Source organism: Opisthocomus hoazin, chromosome 6, assembly GCF_030867145.1.
Source record: "Opisthocomus hoazin isolate bOpiHoa1 chromosome 6, bOpiHoa1.hap1, whole genome shotgun sequence".
In the NCBI taxonomy this organism is placed as follows: domain Eukaryota; kingdom Metazoa; phylum Chordata; class Aves; order Opisthocomiformes; family Opisthocomidae; genus Opisthocomus; species Opisthocomus hoazin.
In genome coordinates, this window is record NC_134419.1 from 1607031 (window position 1) to 1622685 (window position 15655).

General features: G+C 53.0%; 2 protein-coding genes across 12 annotated transcripts in view; both read right to left on the reverse strand.

The window, feature by feature from the left end:
- SRSF11 (serine and arginine rich splicing factor 11) overlaps positions 1 to 15655 on the reverse strand; it is a 339983-nt gene that overhangs the window by 208644 nt on the left and 115684 nt on the right. The gene's annotated exons all lie outside the window — the stretch shown is intronic.
- Positions 1 to 15655, reverse strand: part of LRRC7 (leucine rich repeat containing 7) — a 332198-nt gene that overhangs the window by 162888 nt on the left and 153655 nt on the right. The window contains exon 1 of one of the 11 annotated variants that reach the window (XR_012764360.1): positions 14551 to 14761. The exons of 5 other annotated variants lie outside the window; for them this stretch is intronic. Coding sequence is in view for 5 of the 6 variants with exons in the window: in XM_075424251.1 (XP_075280366.1) it covers positions 14551 to 14689 (139 nt within the window). In the remaining variant the exon portion in view is untranslated. Of the gene's footprint in view, positions 1 to 14550; positions 14766 to 15655 lie in introns of those variants that run through there. 5 more of the 11 variants (XM_075424251.1, XM_075424240.1, XM_075424241.1 and 2 more) reach the window with 5 other exon arrangements.

A 15655-nucleotide genomic window follows, 5' to 3' on the forward strand; every position in this document is an offset into this window, starting at 1 on the left:
TTCATACTGGCATATCAGCGTGCTACATTCCTCTTTGTCTCCTCCTCAAGATACTCTGAGGGCCTGATTCTGTGTTAAGTAACCTCACTGAAAAACCTTCAAAGGAGATTTGTTTGTAGAAAACCAAAACTTCCCAAATATCATCGAAGGGAAGGAAAGGGGGAAAATACAGACCTCGAGTCATTACTAGGCAGTTGCTCCCCTTCTCTCTTTTTTCCCCTGCCTTTTTTTTCCCCCTTCTTCTTTCTTGCTAGAAAGCAAGAAACCCACGCCTGCAGCTCAGCCCAGCGAGCAGCCCCCGCCGCTCTGCCGCCCTTCGCGCTCGCACCCGCCGGCAGGGCCCGCATCACTGCGCAGACGGAGGTGGCTTCCGCTGGAACCGCTCCTGTCTCCTCTCGGTGATTTCGTTTCATGAGCTTCCATTTCCCCAGAAGCGGAAGGCACGCGTTCCTCCCGCTGTACAGATGTTCGCGCCGCCATCTGCAATCCATCACTCCAAGTTCAGCAGAGCTCCATCGCTTCTGCGCCGAGCCCTCCCATCGCCTAACGAAACCTTACGAAACCACTTGTGCACACAGCCAGAACTCACAGCTGAGGTTTCAAAAGCACAGACAGAAAAAGTCTAAGAAAGATGCATTTCATAAAATCCGCCTTTCCTGCGCGCTCCAAAAATGAGGGCAATAAGCCTGCATGGGTGTTACAAACTGACCACGCTCTGGGTGCCTGCTGTCACTGCACTATCATTTTCACCCTAAATTTCACAGAATCACAGAATAGTAGGGGCTGGCAGGGACCTCTGTGGGTCACCCAGCCCAACCCCCTGCCCAAGCAGGGTCACCCAGAGCCGGCTGCACAGGACCTTGTCCAGGCGGGTCTGGAATATCTCCAGAGAAGGAGACTCCCCAGCCTCCCTGGGCAGCCTGGGCCAGGGCTCCGTCACCCTCAGAGGGAAGAAGTTCTTCCTCATCTTCAGCTGGAGCTTCCCATGCTCCAGTTTGTGCCTGTTGGCCCTTGTCCTGTCGCTGGGCACCACTGGAAAGAGTCTGGCCCCGTCCTCCTGACCCCCACCCTGCAGATATTTAGAGGCATTTCTAAGGTCCCCTCTCAGCCTTCTCTTCTCCAGGCTGAACAAGCCCAGCTCCCTCAGCCTCTCCTCGTAGCAGAGATGCTCCAGTCCCCTCCTCATCCTCGTAGCCCTCCATCTCAGCGCATCGGCGAGGAGCAGCGCGCGTCGCGGCATCGGCAGCCAGGCAAGCGCGGGAAGCGAAAGCAAACCGCGACACCAGCAAGAGACTGACATTTCTACTGGCCTGTTTACACACTCTCTGCTTATATCGTAAATATTTATGCATGGTTGGCATGTTTACATATTTATATGTCTGTGTTTATATTTATAAATGTGTTGATATTTATATACTTGTATATTATGTATTTATATTTACATACTTAAATATAAATATTTAAAGGAATTCACATTGTAACTACAGAAACACTGGAAAGAACTAAAAATATTTTAGTAACTGAGTATGTCCTGATATTTGTTGCTTAAGAATTAAAAAGACATCGATAACTTCATTTTCATATTAAAGTGCTACTGTTCTCAAGTTCTCGAATTTCTTTCCGGTGCACCCTCCCTACGCAACTCCAAGTAACAGCAATGGGAATTCTCTGAGCCCTTTCTGAAGAACAGAACGAGCCTTTCAGCTGCGAGATCTTCCGGTTTACTTGGTGGCTCTTGGCCCCTGGTGACAACTGCAGACGACAGCTCTCGCGTCACCACGGAGAGCTGTGTCTCACAAAGCACGGGGCCAGCGGAGCTGCCACCCACGACAGCCACCTTGTCCCATTAAAGGTCACACCTGAGCTGGTGTGAGCCGGGTTAGTCCTGGGGCTGGGCCAGAGCCACCCTGGTGCCGCGTCCACCCCTCCGCCTTCGGCTCTGCGAAGTGTTTCGTGGGGTGTCTGTTACGTCCAGGGCAAGATGCGCGACGCAGCACTGCGACGCGTCACACAAAGTACGGCTGAAGACTGCTGCGGGGCCTCCAGCCTGGAGAGAGCCCAGCGCACGGCTGCGAGGATGAGGAGGGGACTGGAGCATCTCCCCTACGAGGAGAGGCTGAGGGAGCTGGGCTTGTTCAGCCTGGAGAAGAGAAGGCTGAGAGGGGACCTTCGAAATGCCTCTAAATATCTGCAGGGTGGGGGTCAGGAGGACGGGGCCAGACTCTTTCCAGTGGTGCCCAGCGACAGGACAAGGGGCAACGGGCACAAACTGAAGCAGAGGAAGCTCCAGCTGAACATGAGGAAGAACTTCTTCCCTCTGAGGCTGACGGAGCCGTGGCCCAGGCTGCCCAGGGAGGCTGTGGAGTCTCCTTCTCTGGAGATATTCCAGTCCCGCCTGGACGCGGTGCTGTGCAGCCTGCTCTGGGTGACCCTGCTTGGGCAGGGGGTTGGGCTGGGTGACCCACAGAGGGCCCTGTCAACCCCTGCCATGCTGGGATTCTGTCTACTTCCAAGCTGCTGAGCTCTTCACACACAGAAAGACTGGGAAACTTACAGTAAGGTAAAACAGGCTTTAACCTATCTACCTTGTAATCGTTACAGCAGGCAAGGGTATTTTAACACGAGAAATACCAGGCCTATTCAATATGCAATTTGCTTGTCATCTAAATTATATTAAAAATGCATGTCATGATCAACAGCCACCAGCAGAGATTCGGTCTCGGAAACGCCGCCGCGTGCACTCGGCTCTGCCCACCCGGGCGGCACGGCCGGCTGCTCGCGGCGAGATGCGCAGCGCGGTCAGCTCAGCCCCCGGGCCGAGAAGCCACCCCAACGCCCAGAGATCCTCAGCAGAGCGTGGCATTCCCCACGTTCCCGCAGGAGATCACCGAGTGCTGTCCCAGCCCTGCGCAGGCCGTTGTTCCTCCCCGGTGCACAGCACCAACCGAACATCAGTCGCTGCCCGAGGCTGCGCATCCCTGCACCGCTGCTTCTGCCCACCAGCTCCACTCAGTCGCTCCTCGACACGGAGTAACGCCAGCTCCTTCTGCAAGTGCTCGTCTCTGGTTTCTCATTTCTCCTTCCATCCCAGCACCAGATCACAAAACTGGGGAACTGCAAATAGTTTTTAACTGAAAAACTGCACATGTTTTTTTCCTTGTTACAAATGGCAAATGCAGGGTCCTGCACCTGGGGAGGAACAACCTCATGCACCAGTACAGGCTTGGGGTGGACCTGCTGGAGAGCAGCTCTGCGGAGAGGGACTGGGAGTGCTGGGGGACGACAGGGTGACCATGAGCCAGCAGCGTGCCCTGGCTGCCAAGAAGGCCAATGGGATCCTGGGGTGCATCACGAGGAGTGTGGGCAGCAGGGCGAGGGAGGGTCTCCTCCCCATCTGCTCTGCCCTGGTGAGGCCCCATCTGGAGTACTGTGTCCAGTGCTGGGCTCCCCAGTTCAAGAAAGATGAGGAGCTACTGGAGAGAGTCCAGCGGAGGGCTACGAGGATGAGGAGGGGACTGGAACATCTCCCCTACGAGGAGAGGCTGAGGGAGCTGGGCTTGTTCAGCCTGAAGAAGAGAAGGCTGCGAGGGGACCTTCGAAATGCCTCTAAATATCTGCAGGGTGGGGGTCAGGAGGACGGGGCCAGACTCTTTCCAGTGGTGCCCAGCGACAGGACAAGGGGCAATGGGCACAAACTGAAGCAGAGGAAGCTCCAGCTGAACACGAGGAAGAACTTCTTCCCTCTGAGGGTGACGGAGCCCTGGCCCAGGCTGCCCAGGGAGGCTGTGGAGTCTCCTTCTCTGGAGATATTCCAGCCCCGCCTGGACGCGGTGCTGTGCAGCCGGCTCTGGGTGACCCTGCTTGGGCAGGGGGTTGGGCTGGGTGACCCACAGAGGGCCCTTCCAACCCCTACTGTTCTGTGATTCTGTGAAATGCATTGGCCAATATTCTCCAACTGGTGATAAGAAACAAAGAAAACCACACTACTTCTTTTTTCAGATTCCCACAGTCAGCCAAAAAAAGACCAGGCATGATGTTAAATATTAACCATTCGTTTTGTTCCCATTACAGGACAGCTACGAGGCAGCAGTTCCAGACCGTGTAAGAGCCCTCCGTAACTTTACACCCGCTCGGGCTGGCGACGTGCATGTGTATCTGTCACAAGCGATTCTGCTCCAACCTGCTGACGTTCTCCTTATGCGTATCCCAAGGCACCAACCAGAATTTCTGGGCCAGATCCAAAAAAAAGAATTACTTTACTCTCCTGGACGCACATGGTTTCTAATGTTAGTTAACATCCACGGCTGCCAGCAGTAATTAAACAACCCGGGAGGTTGTGGAGTCTCCTTCTCTGGAGATATTCCAGACCCGCCTGGACAAGGTCCTGTGCAGCCTGCTGTAGGTGACCCTGCTTCGGCAGGGGGGTTGGACTGGGTGACCCACAGAGGTCCCTTCCAACCCCTACTATTCTGTGATTCTGTGATTCTGTAAAGGATGTTCCTGGCCCTGGAAGAGGAGGACAGGGCACAAAACAGAGACGGGGAAAGGGATGGGTGACCAGCGCAGGGCTGGCTGCCCTCAGGCAGGCTGAAGAACCAGGACTTCTTCGAAAGAGCTGCTCTCAGCTTCCCACCTCGAGCACGTTTACTCGAGAGCCTCTGCGGCGTTGACCGCACGCCCTGGCCGCCGAGCTCGCCGCGGCCGCCAGCGACCCGCGGCAGCCGGCACGGGAACCTGCGGCAGCTCGGAGCGTCCCCGTCCTCGTGCCAGCTCCGACGCTCTCTCTGCAAGGCACAGAGGCTCCTGCAGCACGTTCTTAAATAGAGATTTGTTTACTGTGAGTGAACTCGTGCCACCTAGCACCCGCACAGACACCACCGCGGAAAGGACCGCTGCGGGAGCCCCGAGGCTTGCGGTTTACCCTCCGTCCGGCAGAAAAAGCAACGGACTGCGGTCCAGAAACCAACCCAGCAGAGCCCAACCTGTTCCCGCGGAGGAACGGGCACTTCCCAGAAGGAATCGAAGCGCAGAAGTTACGGGTGTGGGGTCACCCTGCCCTTCCCCTCCCGGCAGACTCGGCGTGGTGCTGAGCGCACGCGCCGTGGGCGCAGGCGAGCCAGGAGGCTGCGGACAGACCACCAGCAAAACCACGGTTTTTAACACACACCTAAGTTACCACACTGAGACACAACTCACTGGTTTTGTTTCCTTTCTGCTAGTTTTGTGTAATTGCCTTTTCTTTTGCTGTTACCAAAGCAACATCGCTTTTAAATCACTGTCCCATGAACGAGGCAAGTCACTTCATTAGCAGCATCCGAAGGATTTCTGAATATATGAAAATCATTAACAGCATAGAAGACGAAAACAAATCTGACTTTTTTGCACTAGGACGTTTGGAATAGAAATTTGGTCTTTTAGATGAAAGAAAAATATTTTTCTTTCATTGAAAATATTTCATTGAATTTTTTTTCTTTCTTGCCTTTACAACACTTCACAGTTGGGCCCTCTCTCAGGGGACACCCAGGAAGGATTTAACCACTCACCAGTCCGTCCTCACACCTCAGAGAGTGCCTAGCACGAAAACAGCATCTGTGTACCCCAGATGCTTGATAAATCAGAATTCCACTTTAAACTTAGCTCACATTGTCAGCTTGATGAATATTTAAGCAGAGCTGAATAGCAAAATTTGAAGCAAAGGATAAAAAGATTAAAATAAGCCAGACAAAATGTCCAAATAGATTATATTTAATCAAAATATTTATCCTTAATTATCGCAGTTAATCACCCCAGGGATCTGGAAACCCAGGGCCCAGCCCTTCCCTCAGGGATAGGTCACTTGTCCGGCATTCTGAGGTTCGCGTCTCTTTGGGCAAGGGAACAAACAAGTAATTCTTTGCAGCCTCTCTTACTTTGCTTCCTCTAGGAATCTCCTCCCTCTTTTATCCTACAGCAACGCCAGCAAGGAGCCCTCATTTCCAAACACGACGGCAGCAAGAGGCCGGTGTTCTCCCGTCTGAGATGGAGCTTCTTCCTCTCTTCGCTTGCTCTCAGCTGCACATTTACACAACGCAAAGGTAAAAAGAGCGCATTCCCCTCTCCCTGGAGCTTCTGGCCTCCCCAGTTCAAGAAAGATGAGGAGCTACTGGAGAGAGTCCAGCGGAGGGCTACGAGGATGGTGAGGGGACTGGAGCATCTCCCCTACGAGGAGAGGTTGAGGGAACTGGGCTTGTTCAGCCTGGAGAAGGCTGCCAGGGGACCTTATAAATGCTTACAAATATCTGAAGGGTGGGGGTCAGGAGGATGGGGCCACGCTCTTTCCAGTGGTGCCCAGCAACAGGACAAGGGGCAACGGGCACAAACTGAGGCACGGGAAGTTCCGTCTGAACCCGAGGAAGAACTTCTTCCCTCTGAGGGTGACGGAGCCCTGGAACAGGCTGCCCAGGGAGGTTGTGGAGTCTCCTTCTCTGGAGATATTCCAGACCCGCCTGGACAAGGTCCTGTGCAGCCTGCTGTAGGTGACCCTGCTTGGGCAGGGGGGTTGGACTAGATGACCCACAGAGGTCCCTTCCAACCCCTACTATTCTGTGATTCTGTGATTCTCCCAGATCACACTTCTATTATCGTCTTTAATTAGTAAACTTCTCCGGAGCTTCAATGGTGTTCTTGCTCCCCCCAGCACCAAAAGACTCTCCGAGCACGGCAGCGATACGCCACGAGAAGCACCCCGGAACGCACCGTCTAACGAACTTCTGATCTCCAGGCCTTCAAAGGCATCGCCCGTGGTGCAGCAGGTGACAGCCCTGCAATCCAGAGCGATCCCTCCACCTCCACATTCCCCGCGCTCGCCCATGCGCCGCTGGCTTTTGTCAGCTCAGTGGTGTCAGCACAGCATGGTTGGGGTTGGCAGGGCCCTCTGTGGGTCCCCCAGCCCAACCCCCTGCCCAAGCAGGGTCACCCAGAGCAGGCTGCACAGCACCGTGGCCAGGCGGGGCTGGAATATCTCCAGAGAAGGAGACTCCACAGCCTCCCTGGGCAGCCTGGGCCAGGGCTCCGTCACCCTCAGAGGGAAGAAGTTCTTCCTCGGGTTCAGCTGGAGCTTCCCATGCTCCAGTTTGTGCCCATTGCCCCTTGTCCTGTCGCTGGGCACCACTGGAAAGAGTCTGGCCCCGTCCTCCTGACCCCCACAAACACATAAAGAATACAGTTCTTTACGCTGGTCGTCTCCAACTGCCTGAAAGGCTTTTTTTGAACCAGAGAGGTTGGCACAAGAGAGGAGTCCAAAATTCAGTTATTCCAGTGGACCAACCCAGAGCGTCAGCTTTACATCGTTTTCCTTCAGAGTTTCACCAGACATCTGAAGAAAGGCAAAAAATCTTGCCCTGGTGAACCAAGAACACCTCAGCACAGTCTAGCATTAGCTGGAAGACATTTCCATGGTCTCTGAGGAGCAGTGGGGATTTCTCTTCCTTTCTTAAAATAGGTTTTGTTATTTTGTAGATCTGGCAATGGCTCAGTAGATAAACGAGAGCGCCATAAACAGCTGAGAAAGGATGGGCTTCCCTGCAGCACAAGGCCAGGGTATACAATCAGCCAAAAAGGCCATTTTATCACACAGCAGTTCATATTCAGAAAAATGATATTTTGCAGTAGTATTTTCCTGACAAATTACCGACCAAAAATACTAAGAATCAATGGTAGCTCAATAGCCATTACCCCCTTCCTTTGCCGCTGCGTTTGGATGGATTCCTTTCCTTGCACCTAAGCAAACAGACTGACATTGCCTCCCTATATTTCTAAATATCATCACATTTTTTGTATGTTGCCATGAGATAGCATCCCCTTTCGCTACTCGTACGTACATCCCGCAAGCGACCCGTGGCGCGTTAAATCACCCGACGAGAAGCAGCCTTCTGGGGTGGCTTCCAGCACAACGACAGCCGTCGCGGCCGCGATGGCACCCCGGAAAAGTGCGCTTTTCCACGCACCGCAGGAATCCGCTTGCTTTCCAAACAGGATTCAAAAGTGCTCAGGCCAAACGGCTGTCCCGCTGCCCGTATTTTAGGAAGAAACCTAGCAGTACAGCAAACTGATCGCGTATCGGAGCAGGGAATTTATTGATGCCTCTGTAGGCTCTTCTAGCTTGGTTTGACGAGAATTTGGAGGGACCTCGGGGGGTCTCTCTCAGCAAGAACCACCAGGACGGTGCAGGCCAACCTTCTCTGCACACTCCTACTTTAGATCAGGCCTTCTTTCTAAAAGCTGGGTCTTTGGAGCTTTTGTCTGGGCACACCTGGAGCCTTTGACTCGTGTTCCAATGCTATCGATGAGTTGGTCACACCTACAACTGCACCAGCCTCTGCGGTGCCACGCGGCCCTGGCAGGGAGGATGAGCACGGAGCAGGCAGCGGCTGCACCGAATGATTAACGGAGGAAACAGGATAATCTGACACTGATCCTGCACAGCGTAATGGAATAAGCAAGACACAGCATTATTTATAAAGAATTACAGCAGCTTAATAAAATCAACGCCCGTACACATGTGCATGAAAAAATGCAGCGTCAAACTAGCCTTAGAAATTTCTTCCGATGGGATTACAGGTACAGGGATCACAGCACCAGTGGTAAAGCAACATAACTCAGCAGGCACTGGATTTACTACCGTAGAACTTCTGACAGAGAAATCAGAATGTTATGAATCAGTAGATTATATTAAATAGCCTTTAAGAGAGAAGCCTTTAAATAGCCTTAAGAGAGAAGTTGAGAAGAGAAGCTTAGTTGTAACCGGAGAACGGCTGCAGGAGGAGTGTGTTTTTAATCTGGGTCCCAGGTTGGGGTCTTTTGTCACTCCACCTCTTCTCCCACGACTCCAGCTGACCTGAAATCACTTCTGTGCAAGTGGGTTAGGAACAGCTGAGCCGGGAACAGCGAAGAGAGCAGGCGACAGCCCTTGGCTGGACAGGAGGGAAGAAGCAAACAGCGTACGCTAGGACACGGCCAGACTGTGTCCTACCAGCGGGCCAAAAAATACCAGGACCCAGCTGGGCCAGGCAGAGCGAAGGGCTCCAGGCCGGGACCCACGAGACGGGTGCGGGCTGCGCAGAACTGCTGGGTGCAGCGCAGCAGCCTCAGGAACGGGCGAACGCAAAGGCATCAGAGAGGTCAAAGGGAGCAGCCCCAGCTGGGCTGCAGTACGAGTCCGGGACAGCAGGAAGCAACGTTTGCGTGGGGTATTATAACGTTGGGAATAAAAATAGAATATAAAACTAAGAGTAAAAGCATCAGCCTGTTCTGTCTGCACTCCCTGCAGCTGCCATCTTCCGCAGGACGAGGCTCTCTCGTGAACCAGACGGTGCAGGGTGGATTAACGAGACCCGCACTCCAAAGCGCCGGCCGCAACAGCAATGTTCTTCCCAATTAGGGTAAGATCCAAATATGCATTTTCCACAGCTCACTTCTTGTAGAAGCTAATTTCTTCCTAATAAAGCTGCAAGAGATTAAACCTCAAACGTGAAATGTTAGCAGAAAAAGAAATGTTCAAAGGGCAGGGACTAAAGGAAGGCCATCCAAGTCCATCAAGTCACACTAGATGCTGAATAATTCAATTAAAAGCAGTGACAAACGCTCAGATGTGCTGAACGGGGCGATAGGTTTTTCATTAATTGTGCCTATACAGAGGATAAGACACATCCACTTAGCTTGAGAGGAAAACGAGTAAGAATATTCAACAAAGCTTCCATGTCACTCCCGGGCTGACTATCAGAGTCTCTCCCCGAAGAAGAGCTTCCCTTCCAGCGTGCTTTCTGTCCAGAAGGATGGAGGACACAGTTATTGATGTCTTCCCTTCTAGAATTCTTTTTAACTACTACCTGTATTTTCCTTTCACAGAGCCAGAGGAGATGCTGACATCTCCAACCTTTTTCTTAGAGATTCCTCAGCTAAAATAAATCTTACATACGTGAATAGGGAGTTTAACTGAGTCACACTCCTACGATTAACAAATGTAATACGTAAATTAAAAACGTTTCATGCTGAAGACTTAATAACATGCTTTTTATGGCAATTTCACTTTTCCTACGAGAAAGTTTCCTTCTACCAAAACTGGGAAGCATATTTTTAAAAACTGGGAAACTGGAGGCAATGTTGTAAAATATCAAAATATCAAAATCAAGCCTTTCAGGGACAGTTACCACACCCGAGGATGACTTCTAAAGGTGTTGAAACGCTTACATTAACAAATGTTGGAGTTTAGAAGTCCATTATGAAGAAGCCTACAGGTATCTTTATTCCAACAGCGAACTACCTTAGTCTACAAGCTGCCATTTCAAGCGTGCTTCAGCATAATACTGTCAATTTTGGATCACTCCTCTCTCCACACTCAACTGCTGGGTTGCAGTGGAAGGTACAACCGTCATTTCAGGGTGAAAGGTCTCAGAATACGTAAAACGACTGGCCTGAGGTTTAATCCTACCCTCGCAGCATCATCATCCCCGCAGAAGGATTAATAAAACTCGCATTCAGCCATCGAGCACAAAGAAACACGCGCTCAGCTTGCAATAAACGGCCGGTCTGACCAACCTGGGAAGGCTCCAGCTGGTGGACAGAATCCAAAACAGTTTTAGAGGAAAGTGCCTGCTAATGCCAACGTACATCCAAAACAAAACCCAAACCCCAAAAACCCAACAGCTGAAGGCACGTGGGCTCAGATTTCTCAAACATTTAGTCACTGCGCTCCCCGTTTTGAAATCAGCTCTGACTTACGCAGGAGCTGAAGACGTGCCTTCGAAAAGCGTGTCAACGCTTCTCCACCCCCGGCTCGGCTGAGCCAGACAGGAGCACCAGGCCAAGACGAGTTACACAAACGAGCACGTATCAGATGAAGAACAGTGGAACGCAGGTCTGAACTGCTAATCAAGCAATGAACACAACACGTAAAAACACTGGGAAGACCCAACTATCATCTATCAAAATTTATTGCCAGAACTTCAAGGGTTTCCCACAGCTGCCGGGTTTCTCACAGCTCATCACGCTTCTCTGTCGAGAAGGAAGAGTGAAAAGGTCGGGGCAGCGGCCATCCCGGCGCGGCAGCGTGCCAGCTCTGCCCCGTCCTGCCTGCTTCTGAAGAGGAGCAAGAGCGGGCGCCGCGTCCCCGGAGCTCGGTCCTGCCATGGCCCCGGAGCTCGGTCCTGCCACGGCCCTGGAGCTCGGTCCTGCTGTGCCCTTGGAGCTCGGTCCTGCTGTGCCCTTGGAGCTCGGTCCTGCCGTGCCCTTGGAGCTCGGTCCTGCTGTGCCCTTGGAGCTCGGTCCTGCCGTGCCCTTGGAGCTCGGTCCTGCTGTGCCCTTGGAGCTCGGTCCTGCCGTGCCCTTGGAGCTCGGTCCTGCCATGGCCCCGGAGCTCGGTCCTGCCGCGTCCCCGGAGCTCGGTCCTGCTGTGACCTTGGAGCTCGGTCCTGCTGTGCCCCCGGAGCTCAGTCCTGCTGTGCCCTTGGAGCTCGGTCCTGCCGTGTCCCCGGAGCTCGGTCCTGCCGTGCCCTTGGAGCTCGGTCCTGCCATGGCCCCGGAGCTCGGTCCTGCCGTGCCCCTGGAGCTCGGTCCTGCTGTGCCCCCAGAGCTCGGTCCTGCCATGCCCCTGGAGCTCGGTCCTGCCGTGCCCCTGGAGCTCGGTCCTGCCGTGCCCCCAGCGCTAGCTGTCCACCCCACCCGGCCTGGAAACTGCTCCATCCCCACAGGCGAAACCAGGCTCTGACCTTCACCTTCCCACCTCTGACTGGTGCCACAGCCTACAATGACCTACCAAGGTGAGGCCCCCTCTTTTCTTAATTTAATATCTAAATTAATGGTGTTTTTGACAATCTCAGTGTTTCTGGGGAAAGATTAATTTTTATTCTCGCAGTAAAATCAACCAGATAGCTGAGGGCAAACATCTCAGAGAACTCTCCAAAGAACTCCACAGGCGTTAGAGATGACATCACCGATAATGTTAATTTTAAAATCTGTACTTGTCCAAATGGAAAAAGACAAACTTGTTTTAAATGAAAATCCCTCTTCAGGCTTTTCAAGGGTCATTATCTATAAGGCAAAGTATATGGAGAAGACTGTCTATAAATAAATAATATACACACATGGGCAATAAAGTATTCATTAATAAAAATGTGTCGTTACTCTCACAGAAATAAATTTGAGCGAACACAGAATAGCGACCACGTTGTGTAAAATACGCAGGCACAGACTCGATCACCTCTGTGGGAGGGGATATAAACTGCCACGAAAACAAAAACCTTGCTGCTTTACGCCCAGTTCAAAGGCAGCAATTTGACTGTTCGATACACGGCTTGACGGAGACAGGGAACGCGCAACACAGAGGAAAAATACCACTATTTGCTCTCTGCCGTGGTCTCCCCCACCATTTTCTTTATAGAATGCTGCATCGATTAAACAGAAGAAACAGGAAGAAAAAGCACAAAAAACCCAACTAGCAAAAAAACTGAAATATTGGTACCGGATCCCGGCAGCGGCAGCTTGCAGACGGAGCGGCAGCCTCCGACAGGCAGCGGAATTCCCGGGCTGCACGGCCTCTCCGCTGCTCCCGCCAGGAAAACCGCCCCTCGCAGACCGGCAAACGGTAGAGATGGTCACAGCACAGCGCGTGCTTTCACGGCCGACAGATGCCACCTTCAATTAATCGTTTTCATAAGCTGCTCGTTATCGCATCCGTCAGCCCGCGCTGCTCCAGGAACCCGGCCAGGGCCGGGCTCGGCTCTGTCCCGGGCGAAACGGAGCTGCAAATTCGAGCGGCGTGAAGCCTGCTGGGGCCCGAGCTGTTCTCACGCCCGGGCGCTGGGCAGTCTGGCTCGTAGTTAGGACTGATGGGGGAATCCGAAGGAGGAGCCGGGCCACCGCACGAGGCAGCTTCTGGCCACCAAGCCGTAAAGCTCTGCCGTCTCCCACCGAGGAGTCCGCTTGTCGCTCCCAGGGAGGAGCGACGACTGCCGGGGCACGGCGCCGTGAGGCACGCAACGGAGCGGACGCCCGTTTTCCAGGCGTGGTCCTGCGGCCAGAGACCACTCAACACGGGCAGATACCACGGCGGGTTCACAGAATCACAGAATCCCAGCATGGTGGGGTTGGAAGGGACCTCTGTGGGTCCCCCAGCCCAACCCCCTGCCCAAGCAGGGTCACCCAGAGCCGGCTGCACAGCACCGCGGCCAGGCGGGGCTGGAATATCTCCAGAGAAGGAGACTCCACAGCCTCCCTGGGCAGCCTGGGCCAGGGCCACGTCACCCTCAGAGGGAAGAAGTTCTTCCTCATGTTCAGATGGAACTTCCCATGCTCCAGTTTGTGCCCATTGCCCCTTGTCCTTTCGCTGGGCACCACTGGAAAGAGTCTGGCCCCGTCCTCCTCACCCCCACCCGACTCGTTCGGACAGCGCCTAACTCAAGTACTTCCATGTAAATGGGTGCTGTTGATTTTCAGCTTCTAAGGATGCCACACACTAAGATTATTACTAATTTATATGAACATCTACCTGTCTAAAATTAAGCTCTTTAAACGTTTTCACGCATTTTAAGACATTTGTTCGACCTCTTTCACTCTTTAGGTAGGCAAGGCAGTGTCATCGTTCCAGGGCATTACAAAACCAGTACGCCCAATTCCATAACTCGCTGTGGGTCATCCCCTAAGAATCTAATTAGAGTACACAGTGCCTACAATAACTATCATTATTTTTGTTTGGCTGGGAAATGTTAATTACTTTCAACCTTTTTTTATTTATCTTGTTTTACATTTTTCCTTTCAGAAGTCACAAAGACCCCACTTGCTACGCAGAGCTCGGAGTTTCGGAGACAGGAACCGCGACACCGCCTGTGAGACCGCGCGCAGTAACAGGGGACCACGGGAACTAGTTCATTAAAGCCAAGCTCCTTCCCAACACATTGCAGAGGCTTTTGCTGCTAATCTTTTGGGAAGAGATACAGTTAAATCACTCTCACAATTAAAAAAGAAATACATAATTTTTAAAAAAATGAAGATACTGAAAGAAAACAAATCCCTCTTCAGACACCCCATGGGAGATACTCACCACAATAAGTACTTCAGGTTACAAGTTAAGAAAATGAGCAACTACAATACACCCTCTCGCAGTTCTACCCGAGACGCCGTGCCAGTCAGTTCTCCCCGCTGCAGCCCTGCTACAGACCCGCGCCGTAAAACCACGCGCAGCCCTGCAGCCCCGTTGGCCAGATCCCAGGGGATCCGCCGCACGGATGCGCCGTGCCTCCGCCCGGCTTCCCTCCCGCCCTCCGCCCCACGCCTCTGCCAGCCGTATGCTGCAAGGAGAATGGGAAAAGCCAAGCTGAGATTCATAGAATATAAAAAAATAAATAAACAGGGAGAAAAAGGTGTCCTGCGGCCCACCCCACCTTAAGGGATCTATTATGGATCAACCGCCTTACGAAACAACCATATTCAAGCCTCTTCTGACAAAAATGCTTAACCTTGCCACAAAGCCCTTTAGAATTTCAGACGACAGCTGAAAATATCTTTATTTTAATATACCTAAAGCTCTCAGCCAGTGTCTTTTCTTCCATGAAAATCCAGTTACGCCGGCAGCCAGGTGAGCTCGTCTTGGAGGCTGCGCTCGGGTGGGAGCCGCGGGCAGGGCGCGGACGGAGCACGGGACGGTGCTCCAGGACATTTTCCTGTCTCCATTCAGCTGGCCTGGGACTCTCCTTGGATCTGTTCTGGTCAGTGCTTGCGAATAACACAGCTCTGTATTTGGTGCATAAAATGACTACAATGACACGAATCGACAGAAATAAACAAACCAAATTGACATAAAATGCTGCTACTTAAAGACCCCCACAAAACAAAGTCCGATGAGGAAGCTTTCAGACCTGTTCCATCTCGGTAAGCACTAACAACCCAGCTCATCTGCGCCAACCCAGCGCAAAGACGGCGGGCGAGCTGGGGAGGAACAACCCCAGGCACCAGGACAGGCTGGGGCTGGAGAGCAGCTCTGTGGAGAGGGACCTGGGTGTCCTCGTGGACGACAGGGTGACCATGAGCCAGCAGCGTGCCCTGGGTGCCAAGAAGGCCGATGGGATCCTGGGGTGCATGAGGAGGAGTGTGGGCAGCAGGGCGAGGGAGGTTCTCCTCCCCCTCTGCTCTGCCCTGGGGAGGCCCCATCTGCAGTGCTGTGTCCAGTGCTGGGCTCCCCAGTTCAAGAAAGATGAGGAGCTACTGGAGAGAGTCCAGTGGAGGGCTACGAGGATGAGGAGGGGACTGGAGCATCTCTCCTACGAGGAGAGGCTGAGGGAGCTGGGCTTGTTCAGCCTGGAGAAGAGAAGGCTGCGAGGGGACCTTAGAAATGCCTCTAAATATCTGCAGGGTGGGGGTCAGGAGGACGGGGCCAGACTCTTTCCAGTGGTGCCCAGCGACAGGACAAGGGGCAACGGGCACAAACTGGAGCATGGGAAGTTCCGTCTGAACCCGAGGAAGAACTTCTTCCCTCTGAGGGTGACGGAGCCCTGGCCCAGGCTGCCCAGGGAGGCTGTGGAGTCTCCTTCTCTGGAGATATTCCAGACCCACCTGGACGCGGTGCTGTGCAGCCGGCTCTGGGTGACCCTGCTTGGGCAGGGGGTTGGGCTGGGTGACCCACAGA